Raw genomic sequence first — 20,332 nt, 5'->3', positions numbered from 1 at the left:
TCACTGATCAATAAAGTCATCTGGAATGCCAAAGAAAGCCTTCTGTCAGGACTCCCAGAGCTCGTCGAGATTCTCTGGATTCATCTTTAATGCCTTCTCCATCATCTTACCCCAGACATGCTCAATAATGTTCATATCTGGTAACTGGGCTGGCCAATCCTGGATCACCTTGATCTTGCAGTAGGCGTTGGACTATATTTGATTTGTTTTCCATTGCATTAAATAAAAGTGTAGTACTTTGTTGCATCTTGAATGTATTTTCGCATCGTGTGCCGATCGATGTTGGGTGCAATAAGTTACAAAGTAACTAGTTACTGTAATTAGATTACTTTTGCACAGAAAAGGTGAAGTAAGGGATTACTTTTGATTTTAAGGTTATTTAATTACTATTTCTTATGATGTGCAGTGATGAACATGTCAACATATAGAGCTCACGCCCTTACAAATCTCATTTAGATTAATATTTTCTATTGGAAGCTTTGCAATATTATATTTGTGCGTATGATTACTCGGCACTGAAGCCAAATGTACACTCACCGGCCACTTTATTAGGTACACCTGTCCAACTGCTCGTTAACGCACATTTCTAATCAGCCAATCGCATCAATGCATTTAGGCATGCAGACATGGTCAAGACGATCTGCTGAGTTCAAAGCGAGCATCAGAATGGAGAAGAAAGTGGATTTAAATGACTTTGAACGTGGCATCGTTGGTGCCAGACGGGCTGGTCTGAGTATTTCAGAAACTGCTGATCTACTGGGATTTTCAACCCGGTACTAGTAAAGTGTACCTAATAAAGTGGCCGATTTTATGGCCTTTTATGTTGTTTTTCATAGGTGTTGTTGTTCTAAAACACAAGTCCTTTGTTTTATATCGTGTGTCTGGAACCCTCATTTGCACCACGGGAATATGCTCAAGGTTGCTAAGCTTGGGAGAAAGCATCTCCCATAGCAAGGTATGCGGTGGAAAGTTTTCCTTGGACTCGATATCATTTCAGAAAGCACTCTGGAAGCTCAACAAAGCAGAGGCTTGCCAAGAAAATACATTTTTTGGAAAAGCCTTCTGCTACTATTTTACACAGAACTGGACAGCAGTAACGATTCCCAGCTTGATATTGTGGAAATAAAAATGCATATAGTTTAGTGCCAAATTAACAATCATATATACAGTTGAAGGCAGAATTATTAACCCCCTTTTGAATTCTCTTTATTGTTAATATTTTGCAAATGACGTTTAACAGGGCAAGGAAATTTCCACAGTATGTCTGATAATATTTTTTCTTCTGGAGAAAGTCTTGTTTGTTTTATTTCGGCTAGAATAAAAGCAGTTCTTAATTTTTTTAAACACCATTTTAAGGTCAAAATTATTATCCCTTTTAGCTATTTTTTTTAGATAGTCTACAGAACAATAACTTGCAATAACTTGCCTAATTACCCTAACCTGCCTAGTTAACCTAATTAACCTACTTAAGCCTTTAAATCTCACTTTAAGCTGTATAGAAGTGTCTTGAATAATATCTAGACTAATATTATTTACTGTCATCATGGCAAAAATAAGATAAATTAGTTATTAGAGATGAGTTATTAAACTATTATGATTAGAAATGTGTGGAAAATATCTTCTCTTGGTTAAACGAAAATTGTGGGAAAAAATAAACAGGGGGGCGAATAATTCTGACCTCAACTGTGTGTGTGTGTGTGTGTGTGTGTGTGTGTGTGTGTGTGTGTGTGTGTGTGTGTGTGTGTGTGTGTGTGTGTGTGTGTGTGTATATATATATATATATATATATATATATATATATGTATGTATGTATGTATGTATGTATGTATGTATGTATGTATGTATATGAGCAATTCCAGCGTTATGGATGTGACATTTGCAGTAAAAACTCAAAACATAAATTCATATAGAAAGTATACGTTAACATTATATCGAAACATCTGTTTATATTTTCCAAAACAACTAGCCACAGAGTTATGGGATCAGAAAAATTTTAAATGAGAAAAATAAACATGCGTTATGGATGTGACAAAAAAAGTTTGCGAGTTTACAGTCTACAACAGACTTTAAAGAAATTCTGTCAGTTAAACTGCACAACCCAAAAGAAACTATGCTAATCAAACAGATATGAGTCGCCTCACTATAGAATTAAAATTATTGATTTTATTTCATTTGATATTTTTTGCAGTTATGTGGAAAAAGTGTCGTTATGGATGTGACCCTTTCCGTTATGGATGTGACAGCTGTGAAATTGCCACTTGTGTGATTTTGCCAAATTAAATATTATAGTTTGAAACACTGGCAGATACATTTATGAGTATTTTTAAAGTGCTGTAAAATACTTGTTGACACAAAAATGTAAAAATGGTTACTCTATTTTGGTGAAAACTTAATTATTTTTCATTGAAAGGTTGACATTTGCATGGAATTATACATATACATATTATATATATATATATATATATATATATATATATATATATATATATATATATATATATATATATATATATAAATAAACTGAAAAGTTTTATTTTGGGGGGTTTAAAAGTCTTATTTTATTCAAAAAGTATAGCAGGCCAAACATTATTAGTCACCATACTTTAATCAGTTACAGATAACTTTAATTAACTAGTAACTAACAGCTTTTAATAGTTAAAGTTATTATATATATATATATATATATACACATAGTTAACCTGCAGTATATGGATGATATCTATGTGTACATGTTCAATGAAGTGTATTAAGTCTATGTGTTGTCCTCTGGTTGGCATCATCTTTTCCCAATCTCCTGAGGCCTCAGGATGGGCATACCTTTGTGGAAATGGAGAACAAAGAAAATAATTAGTGTAGCTGCTCTTCATAGTGTATTTGAAGAAGAGATCTCAAATGCTAATGCTAAAATGAAGAGCTATAAATGAAAAATAGGAACTAACATGGAAACAAACATTGAAGTATTTCTAACAAAGTATCTGGCGCATTAAGACAGGAGGAGTGTGTCCTACAGGTGGCTGTCAAGCCCAATCACCTGCATTGTGTGTATGCTTTACTAAAAAAGATAGGTCTTTCGAGAGTGTGTCTGAGCCTCAGACATTATCAGGAAGGCTATTTCAGAGTTCAGGAGCCATATATGAGAACTTTCAACCTCCTTTAGTGGACTTGCTGTTCTGGGTACTACCATAAGCCCTGAGTTTTGAGATATTAAATAGCGGGTTGGATTGTAGCGAGACAGATGGTTGGTTAGATAAACAGGAGCTAGATTATTTGAAGCAGTATAGGTAAGAAGCGATATTTTGAAATCAATATGGAACTTAACAGGCAGCCAGGGTAAGGAGGATACAATTGGGGTGATATGATCCTATTTTCTTGACCTGGTAAGAACTCACAAGAGTTTTGGTGCCGTGACCCGGATAATGACAAATTTCCAGCAATCTTCTGCATAAACATGAACATTTTTCCCAGTGAATCACAATTGCACATTCTCTTGTTCTCCCCGCAATGTGCAGCTCTTCCCTTCAGATGTCAGATCCGAGCAAGCCATATGGAGCCGGCTGCATCTTGCTGAGCGCGCCTGACGACAGCCCAACAGCTTGGGCTGTACTAGAATGACAGCCTTCAGTTCTTTTACCAGGTTTTCCAAAAACCTGCTTCTTTCACTCTCTCTCTCTCTCTCTCCCACTCTCTTTCCTCTTTCACGATGCTCTTCATAACCAAACAGATGGAGCGAGGGGACTAGCATCACATGTTTAGCAAGCAAACACACTTATCCGCTGACAGCTCCATCCTGGCTTAACAATCTGCCTGCCTCCCTAAATGCTGCCACCTAAACACCCTTAGCTGTTCTCCTCCAATACACTTAAAGAACTTTAAGTAACATTCACTTTGTTTTTTTTTTAGAAATAGGCCAATTTTACGACTCTGGAGCTGAACAGGTGAGTTTTACCATGATTTTAAAAATCCAGTCAGCCAATCTCTGGCTGGAGCACTTTTAGCTTAGCTTAGCATAATTCATTGAATTGGATTAGACCATTAGCAGCTTGCTCAAATAAAAAAAAAAGAGTTTTAATAATTTTCCTTTTTAAAGTGTGACTCTTCAATAATTGCATTGTGTACTAAGACTGATGGAAAATAGTAGAAGTAGATTGGTCAGTAGCCAAAAAAAAACGTAAGCAGATATAGCTAGGAACTACACTCCAGCATAATACTAATGGCTGCAGCAGATGCAATGCTATTGCAAATAATTGATACCTAGTTTGTTTTCAGGTGCTGTGTAATATTATGCCTGTCGTTTAATGCCGGAATGGGAGTATTGTTCCTAACCTAATCAACCTACACTCCCAGAAATAAAGGTACGCAAGCTGTCATGGGATGGTAAGGGTACATACTTGTACTTAAATGGTCCATATTGGTATTTCAAAAGTATATACTAGTATCTAAACCAGGGGTGCTCAATCCTGTTCCTGGAGATCTACCTTCCTGTACAGTTTAGCTCCCACCCTGATCAAACCCACCTGAACCAATTAATTAGGACCTGAAATCCACTTGGTAATTACAGACAGGTGTGTTTGATAAGGGTTGCAACTGAAATCTGCAGGAAGGTAGATCTCCAGGAACGGGATTAGCCACCCCTGATCTAAACATTTTAGGAGGAACACTTTTGTACTTTTTAGGTACCCTTGAGGTATTAATATGGACCTTTTAGGTATAAATTGGTACCTTTCGAAAAGGTACCACGCCGGTGACTGATCGCGTACCCTTATTTTGGAGAGTGTAGATACTTACTCCATTTCATATCGAAGTTGATGTTTAGTCGGAGCATATTGGTGTTTTGTAATATCTCATTATAATGAGGTGGGATGTTAGCCCAAGGCTCATCCTCCAACCTGGAGGACCAGGACATACACACATACACTACGGACAATTTAGCTTACCCAATTTCACCAACACCACGTTTATGGACTGTGGGGGAAATCTGAAGTACCTTAAAGAAACCCACGCCAACACTGGAAGAACATGCAAACTCCACACAGAAATACCAACTAACCCAGCTGAGGCTTCTTGCTGTGAGGAGACTGTGCTACCCACTGCGTCACCATGTCGGCCCAACCTATAAGATAGCAACTTTAAAGTTTTCATCAGTCTACAATCTGCAAAGAATCAAGCTTTAAATAAAAAATAAAAATAAAAAACTGATGCTAATGGTCTAATCCATTTTAATGATTTCTGCTAGGCCAAGCCAAAAGTGCTCCCTCCAGACCTGGGACCTCATGTACGAAGACCTGCGTGGAAATCTTACTAAAACATTGCGTACGCACAAAGCTGTAAATGTGCGTACGCAGAAAAAAATTCAGATGTATGAAACACTGCGTACGCCGAATCTCACGCATATTCTTTTGTACATCTGAATGAACGTGAAACTGAGCGCAACATGCACGAGCACAAAACCCCTCCCTGCCTCCTCCCCCGTATGAATATGCTAATGACTATGTTAATGGCAAAACCCAACGAAAAAGCAACGGCAAAATCAAGCAAAAAGAGAAACTTTGAACAGAATGTGAAATGGAGGTGCTGCTTTCGGAGGTAGACCGGAGAAAAGCGGTGTTATTTGCAAGTTTGTTCTCCGGAATTAACAACAAAAGAAAAAAATAGAGTGGGAGAGTTTAGCTGATACGGTTAACACAGTTGGGTCTGAACATCGCACTGAGTGCATTTAAAAAAAAACATAGTGTGGTTTATATCTGTAAAATGTTGCAGTACTCTTAGCAGTCTCAGTGGCGCACCTCATAAGAAACATGTGGTCATGTACTGACACGTCCGAGCTTAAACTCGGCTCGAATCCAGCGTCTGATGAATTCCTTCTTCTTTTTTCCCCGCTACATATCAGATTTTGCCAACTATTTATCACGAGAAAGACTAGTAGGAATCATCAATAAGTTTGTGCATCATATTTTATTTGCACATTTATTGAATGCAAATGTTTCTGATTCACGCATGCAAATTTATCTTCACATAGTGTCTTTATAGCAATGTGCGTGCGGTAGATTGCTCAGATTACATTGGGAAAACAGGCGACTGCTGCAAATTGTGCTTTAATGTTTAGCTGGTCAACTGTATGGTATGGAAATCTTACATACGTACTATATGAACCCGTCTCATACAGACGCCATTGCAAGGATCAGACACTTTGTAGAGAAGAATTTAACACAACTGCCTCTAGGAGTCGCCAATGGAAATAAAACAGACACGCACAAAAAATGTGCGTACGCCTGCCAGAAAGCTGCCGTGAACCTGCGCACATTCCCACGTTCAGTTCATTGTTAGTAAATCCAAACGTGAGCGATTCTGAGCGTGAAACCTGGCATACGCAAAGTTTTTGTGCGTACGCAGCGTTGATACATGAGGCCCCTGGAGATCTGCTGAATGGTTTAAAAAATGGTCAAACTCAACAGTTTTACACCGAGGTGGCTGTAAAATGAGACCATTTCCAAAAACACACTGGAGTGTCCCTTTAAGAGCATTTATCAGGTGCACAGAGATTTGCCCTCTTCAGCTTCCCTCTGAGGAATAGTTGATGGGAATAGCAATAACAATAGCGTGTACCCCTCGAACGCAGCCCTCCCCTCCTGAAGGAGTTGTTGCTTAGAGCTAGCGTACTGCTTTCGTTTCCAAACGGAAGAGAAGAAAGAGGCAGACGCCGTACGGTTGTGTCGTTCCCTTTTTATTTCATTCCCTCCTAGCACAGTTGGAGGTGTTCACCACTTTACGTGTTCGGCTCTTCCCCGGCACCTCCTCCCACCCGTTTCTCCGTAATCAGCAGACGTGCCGCGCCAGGTGGCTGGACCGGAGAGACCGAGAGAAAAAGAGAGCGTCACAGCTTCTTAATTTAAAGTATTCAAATTCCTCACCAGTGATTTTGATTAAGTCGGCCCACACATTCCCGTTCCCGCTCAGCGGGTACTAACGAGACTTGGGCGGTGTGAAGGAGAAGGAGGGGCAGTAATGAAAAGAAAAAACCTCTCTCCTTTCTTCCAACGTATCGATATTAGCTTTGAAAATAAAGCAGCAGTATCTGAGAGAAGAATTAGAGTCTATTTGTCTGCATCTGATTGTCAATCTCATGAGAGCCCTGAATGTTCCTTGGCTAATAGGCCTCTGAGTCCGAATACAAAACACTTGGATCTCTAGCAAGTCTTCAAACTTGTTGTATTGAATTGGCTTTCCCACAATGTCATGTTTTTCGGTCCTAAAAATTGTGAAAACTACTTCAAAAACTGACTAAGCCTTGGAGAACTGCTTGTCTTCTGTTTGGCTTACTTATAAGTCTTAGTTTCTTGTTGTCGGTAAAGCAATTTGGTCAACATTTATGTTGTTTTAAGGTGCTATAAACATAAAGTTGACCTTGACCTTGAGTACTTTCATAATCGGACAACATAGCATCTGCATCCGAATGTATGAAATGCTAGGATCTCCAGCAAGTCATCAAACGTCTAGCCTTGAATTAGCTTTTTCTCCATTTTTTGTGGTCAGGCCTGCCAATTGTTACAGTAATGAAACATTGATTGTTGTTTAATCAGCCTGACTTGCTTGCGGGAAAAAACGTCTCTCGGTCAATTCCCTCTGCACTATCAACCTATCACCGGGATCGATGAACGGGATTGACCCGATTGTGTCCTTCACAGAGCCAGGAAAGATTTACTCATCTCGTTTTCCTTCCTTATTTATGGCCGTTGTTCCATGAATGCGAGTCAATTGAGCGTTGTTGATTAGGAAAGGGGGGGGGGGGGGGGTTTCTGCAAGAGGACACAGCTAGGCTCCTGGTGTAGCGCTGTCGTCCTCTTACCTGTTCGTTCCCGGGATATTTGTCATTTGTTTGACCGCTCGGACCCTCCGGACGTGCTGGAGGCCACAGGGCAGCTGATGCGCCTTGACTTAGTGGTACTCCAGCGAGAGGTACTGTCTCGCAGCTCCGAGGGCCTGTCAGATCTCTTTAGAGATAAAGAAACAGAGGCGCCTCTTGCGCTCATTCATGCCGACTACACCTCACACCATGCAGCGCTGGCTTGATGCCTGATACGGTGTTAAAAAAGGCCAGTTGCCTGACATGGACGAGATGCCTACGGGTTGTTCGTGGCACGCAATCCTGGCATCTTTTAACACTGCTGTTCTCTATTGTGTGTGATGGTGGTGGGGGGGGGTTGAGTTTAATTTATTTCGACGCTCTTGCAATACTATTTCTAGCAAGCTAAGGTTGCTGACGGTGAGTGCAAGGAATGCAGCATGGTTAAAAGTGGGCTTTAAACCAACTGCTTGACCTCTAGCGAACTCTTTTTGTCACGTTTTGTGGAACTTGCTAATTTCTTTTTTCTCAAATTGCCACAGATCTCCCACATATTTTGGGCTTTCAGGACACTGTTCAAATTCCCACCGCACCATAGACTGCCATCTGCAAGGTTTTGACATTCAAAACATCATAGTATTCATGAATAGAATGTGCGGAATGGTATGCAAAGCCTTGAGTCAAGGAAATAATGGCATCTTCAACATTTGGCAAGCTCTCTGGAAGGTTAGGTAAGCTATTAGTTACTCTACTTAAATTGTAGCTTAATTTGTACGGTGATGCATGTTTAAAAAGACCTGACATGGAGAAAGTGCCTACGGGTTGTTCCTTGCATGCAATCCTGGCATCTTTAAACACTGTTCACTATTGGGTTTGAAGATGGGGGGTTTAGTTAAATTTATTTTGAGGCTCTTGGAACACTTTTCCCAGCAAAGTAAGGTACTAGACGGTGATTTCAAGGACCGCAGCATGGTTAAAAATAGGCTTTTAACCATCTACTTGACCTCTAGCTAAATCAAGCCAATGCCACTTTTTGTGGAGCTTGCCTTTTTTTAAATTGCCAAAGATTTCCCTAGATATTTTTGACATTTGGGTTCAAATCCCCAAACGCACAACAGATTGCCATCCGCATAGTTTTGACATTACAGTATTCATGTATCGAATGTGCAGAATGTTATCCAAAGCCTTGAGTCAGTAGTGTATATTAGTGTGTTCGGAAATAATGGCATCTTCAGTATTGGGCAAGCTACTATTAAGATGTAGTCATAGATATATACATTAGATGTCGCCTGGCCTAATGTTGTCTATTGGATGGAATGCGTCAATAGCGCCGCCATCTTGCTACAGGGTAGCGCTCCTTTCAAATGAATGCGGGACCAAGGTACAGTGGAGGACTGTGGCCATCCAAAGCCAGAGATATACACATATAAACATCTGTGATCGGGAGTTTTCCTGGATGTTAGTATGTATTTTTTTTTTCTAATTACGAAAATTATAATTTTACATCACTTTTCTACATTGATGGATCAGTGATCGCACGCGCATTCCTGACAAAAAGCTTGTGTTTGTGTGTACAGAAATGTACTATTCACCCTCCCTGTTAAATTTGATCTAATCATGTCCTGAAACACAGCTCCTCTCCTGCTTTCACTTCTCATACTGACGGAGGGAGCGATTCGTTTGTGAATGAATCCCCCGAACGACTCTTTCACTAACGTTAGCCGACAATAATACAGGTTTCCGGCAGCGCAGCATCTCGTTGTCATATTTCTTTTGCATTGTTTGCTGATTTTATTCAACAAAACTAGCATAAGCCGAGTGTTTAGTGCGAGTTGGAGCTGCTTTGCCTTATGGTGAATGCAGTAAGAGACTGTTATCATCAATAACGTTACCTGATTAGCACAAAAGTTCAGAACACACTAAAACAGAAAAAACTTAATATTACCTATGAAATGTTTTGCCTTTGTGCTTTGTTTTCTTTGTTTGCTCGTTACTCCACCCGTAGACAGCGCTAAAGTCCAGCATCTTCACGTAATAACACTGTCTTGACTAGTGCGGTTGAATGACATTTGTCCTGGGAGCACTGTACCAATGTGGCGGCGCTATTGACGCATGCTCAGGGTCCCTATGCGATATCCAGTGTATATATCTATGAGATGTTGTGAGCTACGCTATTAGTTACTCTACATAAAATGTAGCGTAACTTGTAGCTGATATGGTGTTTAGAAAAGCCTGACATGGATAGAGTGCCTACAGGTTGTTCGTGGCACGCTGTTCACTATTGTGTGTAAAGACGGGGGGGTTTAGTATAATTTATTTTGAGGCTCTTTGAATACTTTTCCCAGCAAAGTAAGGTTCTTGACTGTGAGTTCAAGGAATGCAGCATGGTTAAAAATGGGCTTTTAACCAACTACTTGACCTCTAGCGAAATCTAGCCAATGTCACATTTTGTGAAAGCTTGCCTTTTTTTTTTAATTGCCAAAGATTTCCCACACATTTCTGGCATTCGTGACACTCTTCAAATTCCCACAGCACTACAGCTTGCCATCCGCATAGTTTGGACATTACAGTATTCGTGAATCGAATGTGCAGAATCATATGCAAAGCCTTGAGTCAGTAGTGTGTGTAGATTAGTGTGGAAATAATAGCATCTTCAGTATTGGGCAAGCTACTGGGAAGATGTAATGAGCTAAGCTATTAGTTACTCTACTTAAAGCAGGGGTCACCAAACTTGTTCCTGGAGGGCCGTTGTCCTGCAGATTTTTAGCTTCGACCCTAATCAAACACACCTGAACAAGCTAATCAGGGTCTTACTTGGTATACTTGAAACATCTAGGTAGGTGTGTTGAGGCAAGCTGGAGCTAAACCCTAAAGGGACACTGGCCCTCCAGGACCGAGATTGGTGACCCCTGACTTAAAATGTAGCGTAACTTGTAGCTGATATGGTGAAAAATCTGACATGGATGAGGTGCCTACAGGTTGTTCATGGCATGCAATCCTGGCATATTTTAACACCGCTGTTCTCTATTGTGTGTGAAGGTGGGGGGTTGATTTTAATTTATTTCGACGCTCTTGCAATACTATTCCCAGCAAACTAAGGTTCCTGACGGTGAGTGCAAGGAATGCAGCCTGGTTAAATGTGGGCTTTTAACCAACTGCTTGACCTCTAGCAAAGTCTAGCAAATGTCACTTTTTTTAGAGCTTGTCTTTTTTCAAATTGCCAAAGATTTCCTACATATTTCAGGCATTCGGGACACTCTTAAAACTCCCACCGCACCACAGATTGACATCTGCATAGTTTTGACACTCAAAAACATTACAGTATTCATGAATAGAATCTGTGGAAGGGTGTTCAAAGTCTTGAGTCAGTAGTGTATAGTAGCACATTTGGAAATAATGGCATCTTCAGCATTGGGCAAGCTTCTTAGCTAAGCTGTTAGTTACTCTACTTAAGAATGTAGATTAACTTGTAGCTTAATGTAACTAGGGTTGTAACGGTATGAATTTTCTACGGTATGATAATCGTCTAAAACAATACCACGGTTTGACGGTTTCCTGGTATACGGTATGTTACAAATGTTACAAAATAATAGAACAGTGAAGCAAATTTTTCCAAATAATATATTTTTAGTAAACAACACCGCTTACAATGAACAAATTAAAAAATAAGAAAATAATAAATAATGCGTCAAAGTCCAAATAAAGTCCAAATAAACATGGTGCAAATCCTCAGTAAAAAAATAGATATAAATATTTACTATACTATAAATAGTTACATAACGAAACCAGATTCAATATGGAACATCCTTAGGTTTTATGTGCCAGCATGGATATGGTTGTCTGTGGATCTGGATTTGGATATGGTTGTCTGCAATACAGACAAACAGCTGCACCTTCATTTGCGTCTTTTGAAAACAGCAAGAGCAGCAGTTCGTCTTTGCTGTGTCACTGTTTTGTCATGTTTCTGTGCTGCTGTGCATGCAAAAGTACTTGGTATGAGAATTATATCATGCAAAACTTTTTTTTTTTGCGTTTTATTTAGCCGCGCATAAATGTATGCCTATCTCTCATTCCGTGTTGTTCAAAAAGCACATTGTTGGTCCACAAACAAAAGCGAAACCTATTTTTATTGGTTGTGATATAGCGAGTTTGAACCAATCTGGGCATGGAGGAGGGACGATGCATCAATGTATCATGTCTGGTTTGTCCGGAGACACAGTGACGAGCGTTTCTTTGTCAAATCAGCGTTGTCAAATTTTGATGACGTAACCGCACTGATGCCGGAGCCTCTGAAAGTTATGTGATACAGCACTGGAAAGCTAAGATTCTCTTTTTTATGCCAATCTTTGAATTGTATGAATCGGATCAGCAGATCAAAAGTTATTAAACATTTAAGAGCAATACTTATTTTTAGCCGCGGGCGGCTGTCTCGGTCTTTAAGGGTTAAAACCGTTGATATGCAATTGTTCATGGTATGATAATCGTGCATGTTCAAATCGTGGTAGACCGTCATACCCGTATATTGTTACAACCCTAAATGTAACTGATATGGTGTTAAGAAGACCCTACAGGCCTACAGGTTGCTTGTGGCAGGCAGTCCTGATGTCTCAGAACACTGTTGTTCACTATTGTGTGTGAAGGTGGGGGGTTGAATGTAATTTATTTTGACGCTCTTGCGATACCATTCCCAGCAAACTAAGGTTCCTGACGGTGAGTGCAAGAATGCAGCATGGTTAAATATGGGCTTTTAACCAACTGCTTGACCTCTCACCCTTGACCCCTCCTGCAGATCTTCAGTTGTCCAAAGGTAATAAGAACTTTTTGGGGGGATTGTCTAGGGAAGGGCATTGGTCAGGACATTCAAGCAGACCCTTTCAGGGTTTTAAAGAAATCCTGGGAGACTAAGCCTTGGAGAACACTGCTTGTCCTCTCTGGTCCTCAGTTTTGTAAGGTCACACTTTCAACAATAATCTAGTGTTTGGTGCCTGTTTATGAGTGGAACTTTCATATTTGGACAACGTAGCCTGTGTGTCCTCGTTCAGGGACACATTAGAATGGCCAAACCGAGGATAACTACCCCTCTACCCCATTCCTAGTGCGAGTATGTGGGGTCACCTGACCTCTGACCCCTGCTGCTGTTCTACAATCCCTCCCTTGTGTGTCTCACATGCCCAGTCAGCGAGATTAGCAGCTTGGGGAAGCGGGACTGTGGTAGAGCTCCAGGGACCCTGCATGCCCTTCCTTTTATAATGGCCACAAAAAATGGCCAGTTGTTGCTCTTGAGCTGGAGAGTGAGGTGACTGAGGTGATAAGATTTTTGGGGTTGGGTGTCTAGGGAAGGATTTGTTGGACATTGGTCAGGACATTTCGGATTCCACACAGAGTCAGCACTAAGCTGGTTAGATTGCTGATTTTAATGCAAAATCTAGTAAATGTCACATTTTGTAGAGCTTGCAATAGATTTTTAATTGCCACAGATTTCTTATGTATTTCGGGAGATTTGGGACACTCAAATTCCGAACCGCACCACAGAATGGACCCTTTTCTCAAGATGTATTATGATGATGTCACGACCCGGCTCAAAGGCAATGACGAAATTAAAGGGAGGACATACACCGGATGGTTTGGTACCAAAAAGTATTTATTTAAACATTAAAGAATAATCAAGTGCTCACTTTAGGCAAGCCAAATCAAAGATTAACCAAAGCTAAAAAGAAACAAAACAAACAGGAGCAAAAGCACGGCACTCCACAAGCCAACACTGCTGGCTTTATAGAGGGGAACTCAGGTGTTCCCAATTGAGCAGATGAGTCTCTGTCCTTCCCGCGTCCGGCCGATCAGTAGGTTGGTCAAAGAGACTCGTCACAGATGCGTTTAACACATCAAATAAAACTATATGTGCGGGCGGGTGGATGATTAGTATGAACCCACAGATTCGGGTGTCATTTCAGCTGATCCGCGCATCTCTACCTCCCGATCTCTTTCTCTCTTTCCATGCCTGTCATTTCTGTAAGTCTTCACGACAGCTGATTGGTCAGGAGACCGATCTATCATCATTTGGTGACATGGTGCGGGGATATAGGAAGGGCGCCAGGAAACGCGGGAGAGAGTGTTTTTTTTTCGTTGATCTCGTTTTTCGTGTATTTTGCTGACATGATTATGATTTTTGTTGTTTTTGCTTAACTTTCGTTTAGCCTAAATTATTTAGCATTACTTTTGCCCACTTTAAGAATCTTTTTGTTTTTTGTTCATTTTTATTTCGAGTGATTTGTCAGTTAATTTTTGCCTCGGCTCTTTCCCGAGCTATACCTCCTCAAGTTCACTCTTTTCTCAGAGTAAAGTGGATAGGGAAGATGTCGTACGACTTCCATTTTGCAAACACGTGGAAATTGTATTGTTAAGACATCAGGTAAGAGAGGAAGGTCATCTTTCTATTTATTTTATTCTACAGTTCAATATAGGGAAGAACACGGTGCACTGCACTGAAGTCATCATTTTCTAGCGAGGTAAGAGGGGTTATTCTCGAGTCAGAATTGTTTTTATATTTCTTTCTTTTGTTTGGCTTCACTATCGTCTGCTTACTCAAGTTGAACAAATTTTCATTTGAAACTTTGTTTGAATTTGCTACTTTATTATATTCTTTTTATTTGTGTAAATATTTCTCTTTTTAGTATATATTTGGGCATTATTCTGGTTTCACTTTTGTACATTAAATCACTTTTGTTGGCAGTTTTGTTGTCTGTCTTTTATTCATTCATTCATTAATTTTCTTGTCGGCTTAGTCCCTTTATTAATCCGGGGTCGCCACAGCGGAATGAACCGCCAACTTATCCAGCAAGTTTTTACGCAGTGGATGCCCTTCCAGCCACAACCCATCTCTGGGAAACATACACACACACATTCACACACTCATACACTACGGATAATTTAGCCTACCCAATTCACCTGTACCACATGCCTTTGGACTGTGGGGGAAACCGGAGCACCTGGAGAAAACCCACGTGAACGCAGGGAGAACATGCAAACTCCACACAGAAACACCAACTGAGCCGAGGCTCGAACCAGCAACCCAGCGACCTTCTTTTCTGTCTTTTAAATTGATTCAATTAGTTAGAGACAAGTGACGTCAACCTCAACCCTTTTCAGCAGGGGGCGTGAGAGTACTACATATTGTGGTTGGTGTATCGCGATATTTCGGTTCGGTTTGTAATATCGTTACACCCCTATTATGTTATCTTTCGTAAGCTTTGTTCTCAACTGGGTTTTCTGGTTGATTACATCCCAACTTGACATTGCGATTCCTGTCATGTGAATAATGCAGATGCGCACCTTGCGATATCGATGCTGGAACGATACATTTGTGCAGCCCTAGCATCAATCGCTAAACTTCTGCAGTAGAGCTCCAGGCACTGCGCATGCATGTCCTTCCTTCCTCTTTGCAGCTTTTATAATGGCCGTAAAAAGTGGCCAGTTGTTATTCTGGAGAGGGAAGTGACAGACAGGAGACACAAACCCCAAACCTGGCCATCTGTTCTCTGTCTTCAACATGTCTCGCTCTCCCTTTTTTTTTTCTTCTTACATCAGCCCAGTCATGAACCCGGGGACGCTTACCTCACACACACACACACATTCACGTCTGTGCATTTTCTCCCGAGGCTCCAGTCGCGGTCATAATGTGATTATACACTCCTGCACCCACTCACCACAGGCTCTGTCATGTAATTACAGTGGCGAGGAGTCGACGTGCTTAAGCGAAATGGTTTTATTATGGTGAGCAAAAAAAATCCCAATTCCCTATTTGTTGCCAGAGCCAACATTAATGCGCGGATTCAAAGCTCGACGCAGACCCCGTCGAGTGGAGCGTGTATAAACAAGGTGACGAATTGACCCCGGGGTTGTTAATTAGCGCAATGAAGTTATTTCAGTTAATGGGACTGAGGGGCGTCCTTGAGGAAAGAGCTCTTAATCTGAACAGCTCCCCTTCAGTGCAGTTCAGGTGCCGTTTGTGCAAAATACATAAATCATACACTGGAAAACAATGCTGGCTTCCACACAATTCTTTCATGTTGTCCCAACATTGATTGATTAAGTTAACGTCATTGTTTGTTCACAAATTTAAGTGGATTGAACATATAATAAGCCAGTTGTACCAAAGAATATTGTGTCAGGTCTTTTTAAATAAGTAGCTTAAAGATAAGAGTCAGCAGTAAACAGCTCACTGATTCAAATGATCCTTTTAGAGTCTAGTCTTTGGTAAAACAGCTCACTGATTCAGATGGATCATTCAGAGTGAATCTCCGGTAAACAACTCACTAATTCTAATGATCCATTCAGATTGATTCTCCAGCAAACAACTCACTGTTTCTACTGATCCATTCAGAGTAACTCTCTGGTAAACAACACACTGATTCAAATTATCCCTTTAAAATTGTTTTTTGGTAAACAACTTCAAAAGATTATTTTAGAGTCGAGTCTCTGGTTAACAATTTACCGATTCAGATGATCCATTCAGAGTAAATCTCCGGTTAAAAAAACCTTACTGATTCAAATGATTCGTTCAGAGTGAATCTCCGGGAAACAACTCGCCAATTCATATAGTAATTTCAAAGTGAGCTTCTGGTAAACAGCTCACTGAATCAAATGATCCATTCAGATTAATTCTCCAGTAAACAACTCGGTGATTCAAATGATCCATTTAGAGTTGAGTCTCTGGTAAACAACTCACCTATTCAGATCATACATTTAGAGTGAATCTCCGGTAAACAACTCACAGATAAACATGATCCATTCAGAGTGATCTCCAGTAAACAACTCACTGGTTCAGATGATTCATTCAGATTGATTCTCCAGTAAACAACTCACCGATTCAAATGATCCTTTTAGAGTCGAGTCTCTGTAAATAACTTACTAATTCAAATGATCCATTCAGAGTAAATCTCCGGTAAACTACTCACTAATTCTAATGGTCCACTCAGAGTGAATTTCTGGTGAACAATTCACTAATTCAAATGATTCGTTCAGATTAATTCTTCATTAAACAACTCACTGATTCAAACAATCTATTCCTAGTGAATCTCTGCTGAACAACTCACTGATTGAAATGGTGCATTCAGATTGATTCTTCAGTAAACAACTCACTGATTCAAACAATACATTCCTAGTGAATCTCTGTTAAACAACTCACTAATTCAATTAATCTTTTTAGAGTCGAATCTCTGGCAAATTACTCACTGATTAAAATAGTCCTTTTAGAGTAGAGTCTCTGGTAAATAACTCAATGATTCAGATGATCTGTTCCTAGTGAATCTCTGGTAAACAACTTACTAATTCAATTGATCTTTTTAGAGACGAATCTCTGGCAAATAACTCACTGATTCAAAGAGTCCTTTTAGAGTCGAGTCTCTGGTAAATAACTCACTGATTCAGATGATCCTTTCCTAGTGATTCTCTGGTAAACAACTCACTAATTCAATTGATCTTTTCAGATTGATTCTCCAGTAAACACCTCACCAATTCAGATGATCTATTCCTAGTGAATCTCTGGTAAACAACTCGCTGATTCAAATGATCCATTCAGATTGATTCTCCAGTAAACACCTCACCAATTCAGATGATCTATTCCTAGTGAATCTCTGGTAAACAACTCGCAGATTTAAATGATCCATTCAGATTGATTCTCCAGTAAACACCTCGCCGATTCAGATGATCCAATTCTTGTGAATCTCTGGTAAACAAGTCAGTGATTCAAATGATCCATTCAGATTGATTCTCCAGTAAATACCTCGCCGATTCAGATGATCCATTTCTAGTGAATCTCTAGTAAACAGCTCACTGATTCAAATGATCCATTCAGATTGATTCTCCAGTAAATACCTCGCCGATTCAGATGATCCATTCCTAGTGAATCTCTAGTAAACAGCTCACTGATTCAAATGATCCATTCAGATTGATTCTCCACTAAACACCTCACCAATTCAGATGACCTATTCCTATTGAATCTCTGGTAAACAGCTCACTGATTCAAATAATCCATTCAGATTGATTCTCCAGTAAATGATTCGGTGATTTTTACAATCAGCATGTGAATGTTTCACAGAAAAACGAATTAGCAGTGTTTAGTGTGTTTTAGTAATTGAACTTTGTTGCAAAATATTCATTGATCAGTAAGTTCTTTAATTTTTATTACTTAATTAAATTAGAAATCAAGTGCTTTTGGGACTCTTTAAGGGGTATTATCTGTTGTTTTGTGTGTACTTCATCCATGATTTTCACACAATAAATCCAGCCGTGTTGTTCAGTTCAGCGTCCAAACACCAGAAAGCCCTGAATCCTACTGCCAACGCAAGACAGCAGTTTGCATTCATGTTGGGATTCAATGCTTCCCACCATAGAGCGGGATGCTGTCTGCAGTGTCGAGTGCTAACATCCCGCCTGCGGCACTGTGGTTACACCTAGCCTAAATAGATGCACAACGTTGGAATGCTAATGCGGCCCATCCACCCCGCCTCGGGCTCCATCGCCAATAACAGTGAGTGGCAGCGTAATTGTCCGCCTTTGAAAGAAACCATCCTGAGCAGCTGCCGAATCATAGGTTGCCAGGTTTGCAAAATAACAATTTCTTTACCTTGATTTGAATGATTCCATCCCGCAATCTCCGCAGCATCTATGTGTAGCTGCTATTTAGCCGTATGAGAACAGTTCAAGTATTCCAATTTCTCATGGGCATTTCCTCTGCGTAATGTAATTTCGTTTCTCACCGGGGTCTGGAATTTAAAAGTGGATCAATATTTGCACCTATAGGGAGGGGGCCTTTAAAGGGGGCCTATTATGCATTTTTTTAACAAGATATAAAATAAGTCTCTGATGTCCCTCGAGTGTGTATGTGAAGTTTTAAATCAAAATATCTCACAGGTAATGATTTATAACTCTTTGGATCTCAGCCTTGATGCAAATTGTGGCATTTTGGAGACTGTCACTTTAAATTCAAATGAGATCAAGCCTATTTCAAAAAAAAGGGTGGAGCTATGAATGCCTTTGTGTCAGCATAGTGGCAGATTCAAAACTCTAATGTCTCACTCAGGGCTGCTGTTTATGCTAATGAGGGAGAGATGGTCGCTAGTGGGCGGGGCTTTCCCCCTCTGATGACATCATACAAAGGAAAAATGTCAATTGAAGTGTTTCTGCAGACTGTTTTCATCAAGTCTGCTTATAAAAAATACAATTAATAAATGTTTTCCATCATAGGCTGGTATTAATCACACACTACTGCCACACAACTGTGCTTAAACCCCTTATAAAAGTGATTTTTGCATAATAGGTGCCCTTTAAAAGCACTTCATTGCTTCCTTGAAGGCATAATTCACTCAAAAATGAAAACTCAGTCAACATCTACTCATGTGTTTAATAGAATTCATTAAGGTAGCACTTGAGCCTGAATAAATAGCAAGTAAATGTTAATTTTTGGGCGTCTTGTCCCTTTAAAAGGACAAGAATGGTATGTCGATGGCTTGGCACTAAACCAAAACGTAACGTCATTCTCTCAAGGACTATTGCAGATCACAGCGAGGCCAGATTTGTAATTAAATTGTCTCTTCTGAACGGTGCTTGTCATAGACTGTGACCTGTCTATTAGACTGCGTGCCTACTTCAAAAGAGGGCGGAGCTACAAATACATGTGTGTCAGCGTAGTGGCAAATTCAAAACTCTAATGTCTCACTCAGGGATGTTTATGCTAATGAGGGAGAGATGGTCGCTAGTGGGTGGGGCTTTCCCCCTCTGATGACATCATACAAAGGGAAAATGTCAATTGAAGTGTTTCTGCAGACTGTTTTCATCAAGTCTGCTTATAAAAAATACAATTAATAAATGTTTTCCATCATAGGCTGGTTATATTCACACACTACTGCCACACAACTGTGCTTAAAATCCTTATAAAAGTGATTTTTGCATAATAGGTGCCCTTTAAAAGCTCTTTATTGCTTCCTTAAAGGGATAATTCACTCAAAGTCAGTCAACATCTGCTCATGTGTTTAATAAAATTCATTAAGGTAGCACTTGAGCCTGAAAAAATAGCAAGTAAATGTTAATTTTTGGGCTTCTTGTCCCTTTAAAAGGACAAGAATGGTATGTCGATGGCTTGGCACTAATCCAAAACGTAACGTCATTTTCTCAAGGACTATTGCAGATCACAGCGAGGCCAGATTTGTAATTAAATTGTCTCTTCTGAACGGTGCTCGTCATAGACTGTGACCTGTCTATTAGACCGCGTGCCTACTTCAAAAGAGGGCGGAGCTACAAATACATGCGTGTCAGCATAGTGGCAAATTCAAAACTCTAATGTCTCACTCAGTGATGTTTATGCTAATGAGGGAGAGATGGTCGCTAGTGGGCGGGGCTTTCCCCCTCTGATGACATCATACAAAGGAAAAATGTCAATTGAAGTGTTTCTACAGACTGTTTTCATCAGGTCTGCTTATAAAAAATACAATTAAT

The 20,332-nt window shown here is 40.0% G+C and overlaps 2 protein-coding genes and 1 long non-coding RNA gene across 52 annotated transcripts in view; 2 read left to right on the top strand and 1 right to left on the bottom strand.

Annotated features, from left to right (window-relative positions):
* Nucleotides 1-11,492, top strand: part of kdm4b (lysine (K)-specific demethylase 4B) — an 814,203-nt gene extending 802,711 nt beyond the window's left edge. Inside the window, exon 18 of the mRNA XM_087302780.1 lies at nt 11,328-11,492. Coding sequence (XP_087158906.1) covers nt 11,328-11,441 — 114 coding nt within the window. The 3' untranslated portion in view covers nt 11,442-11,492. The remainder of the gene's footprint in view (nt 1-11,327) is intronic.
* The window catches only part of ptprsa (protein tyrosine phosphatase receptor type Sa), a 387,121-nt gene that overhangs the window by 137,330 nt on the left and 229,459 nt on the right, over nt 1-20,332 (top strand).
* The window catches only part of LOC147831455 (uncharacterized), a 787,032-nt gene continuing 773,276 nt past the window's right edge, over nt 6,577-20,332 (bottom strand). Inside the window, exons 2-4 of the long non-coding RNA XR_015521665.1 lie at nt 10,748-11,348; nt 9,942-10,546; nt 6,577-9,144 (exon numbers count right to left, since the gene is read on the bottom strand). This is a non-coding gene — a long non-coding RNA (uncharacterized LOC147831455). The remainder of the gene's footprint in view (nt 9,145-9,941; nt 10,547-10,747; nt 11,349-20,332) is intronic.

Source organism: Danio rerio, chromosome 22, assembly GCF_052040795.2.
Source record: "Danio rerio strain M-AB ecotype USA chromosome 22, GRCz13ab, whole genome shotgun sequence".
NCBI classification, from domain to species: Eukaryota; Metazoa; Chordata; class Actinopteri; order Cypriniformes; family Danionidae; genus Danio; species Danio rerio.
This window is presented reverse-complemented; position numbering and strand designations above follow the sequence as displayed.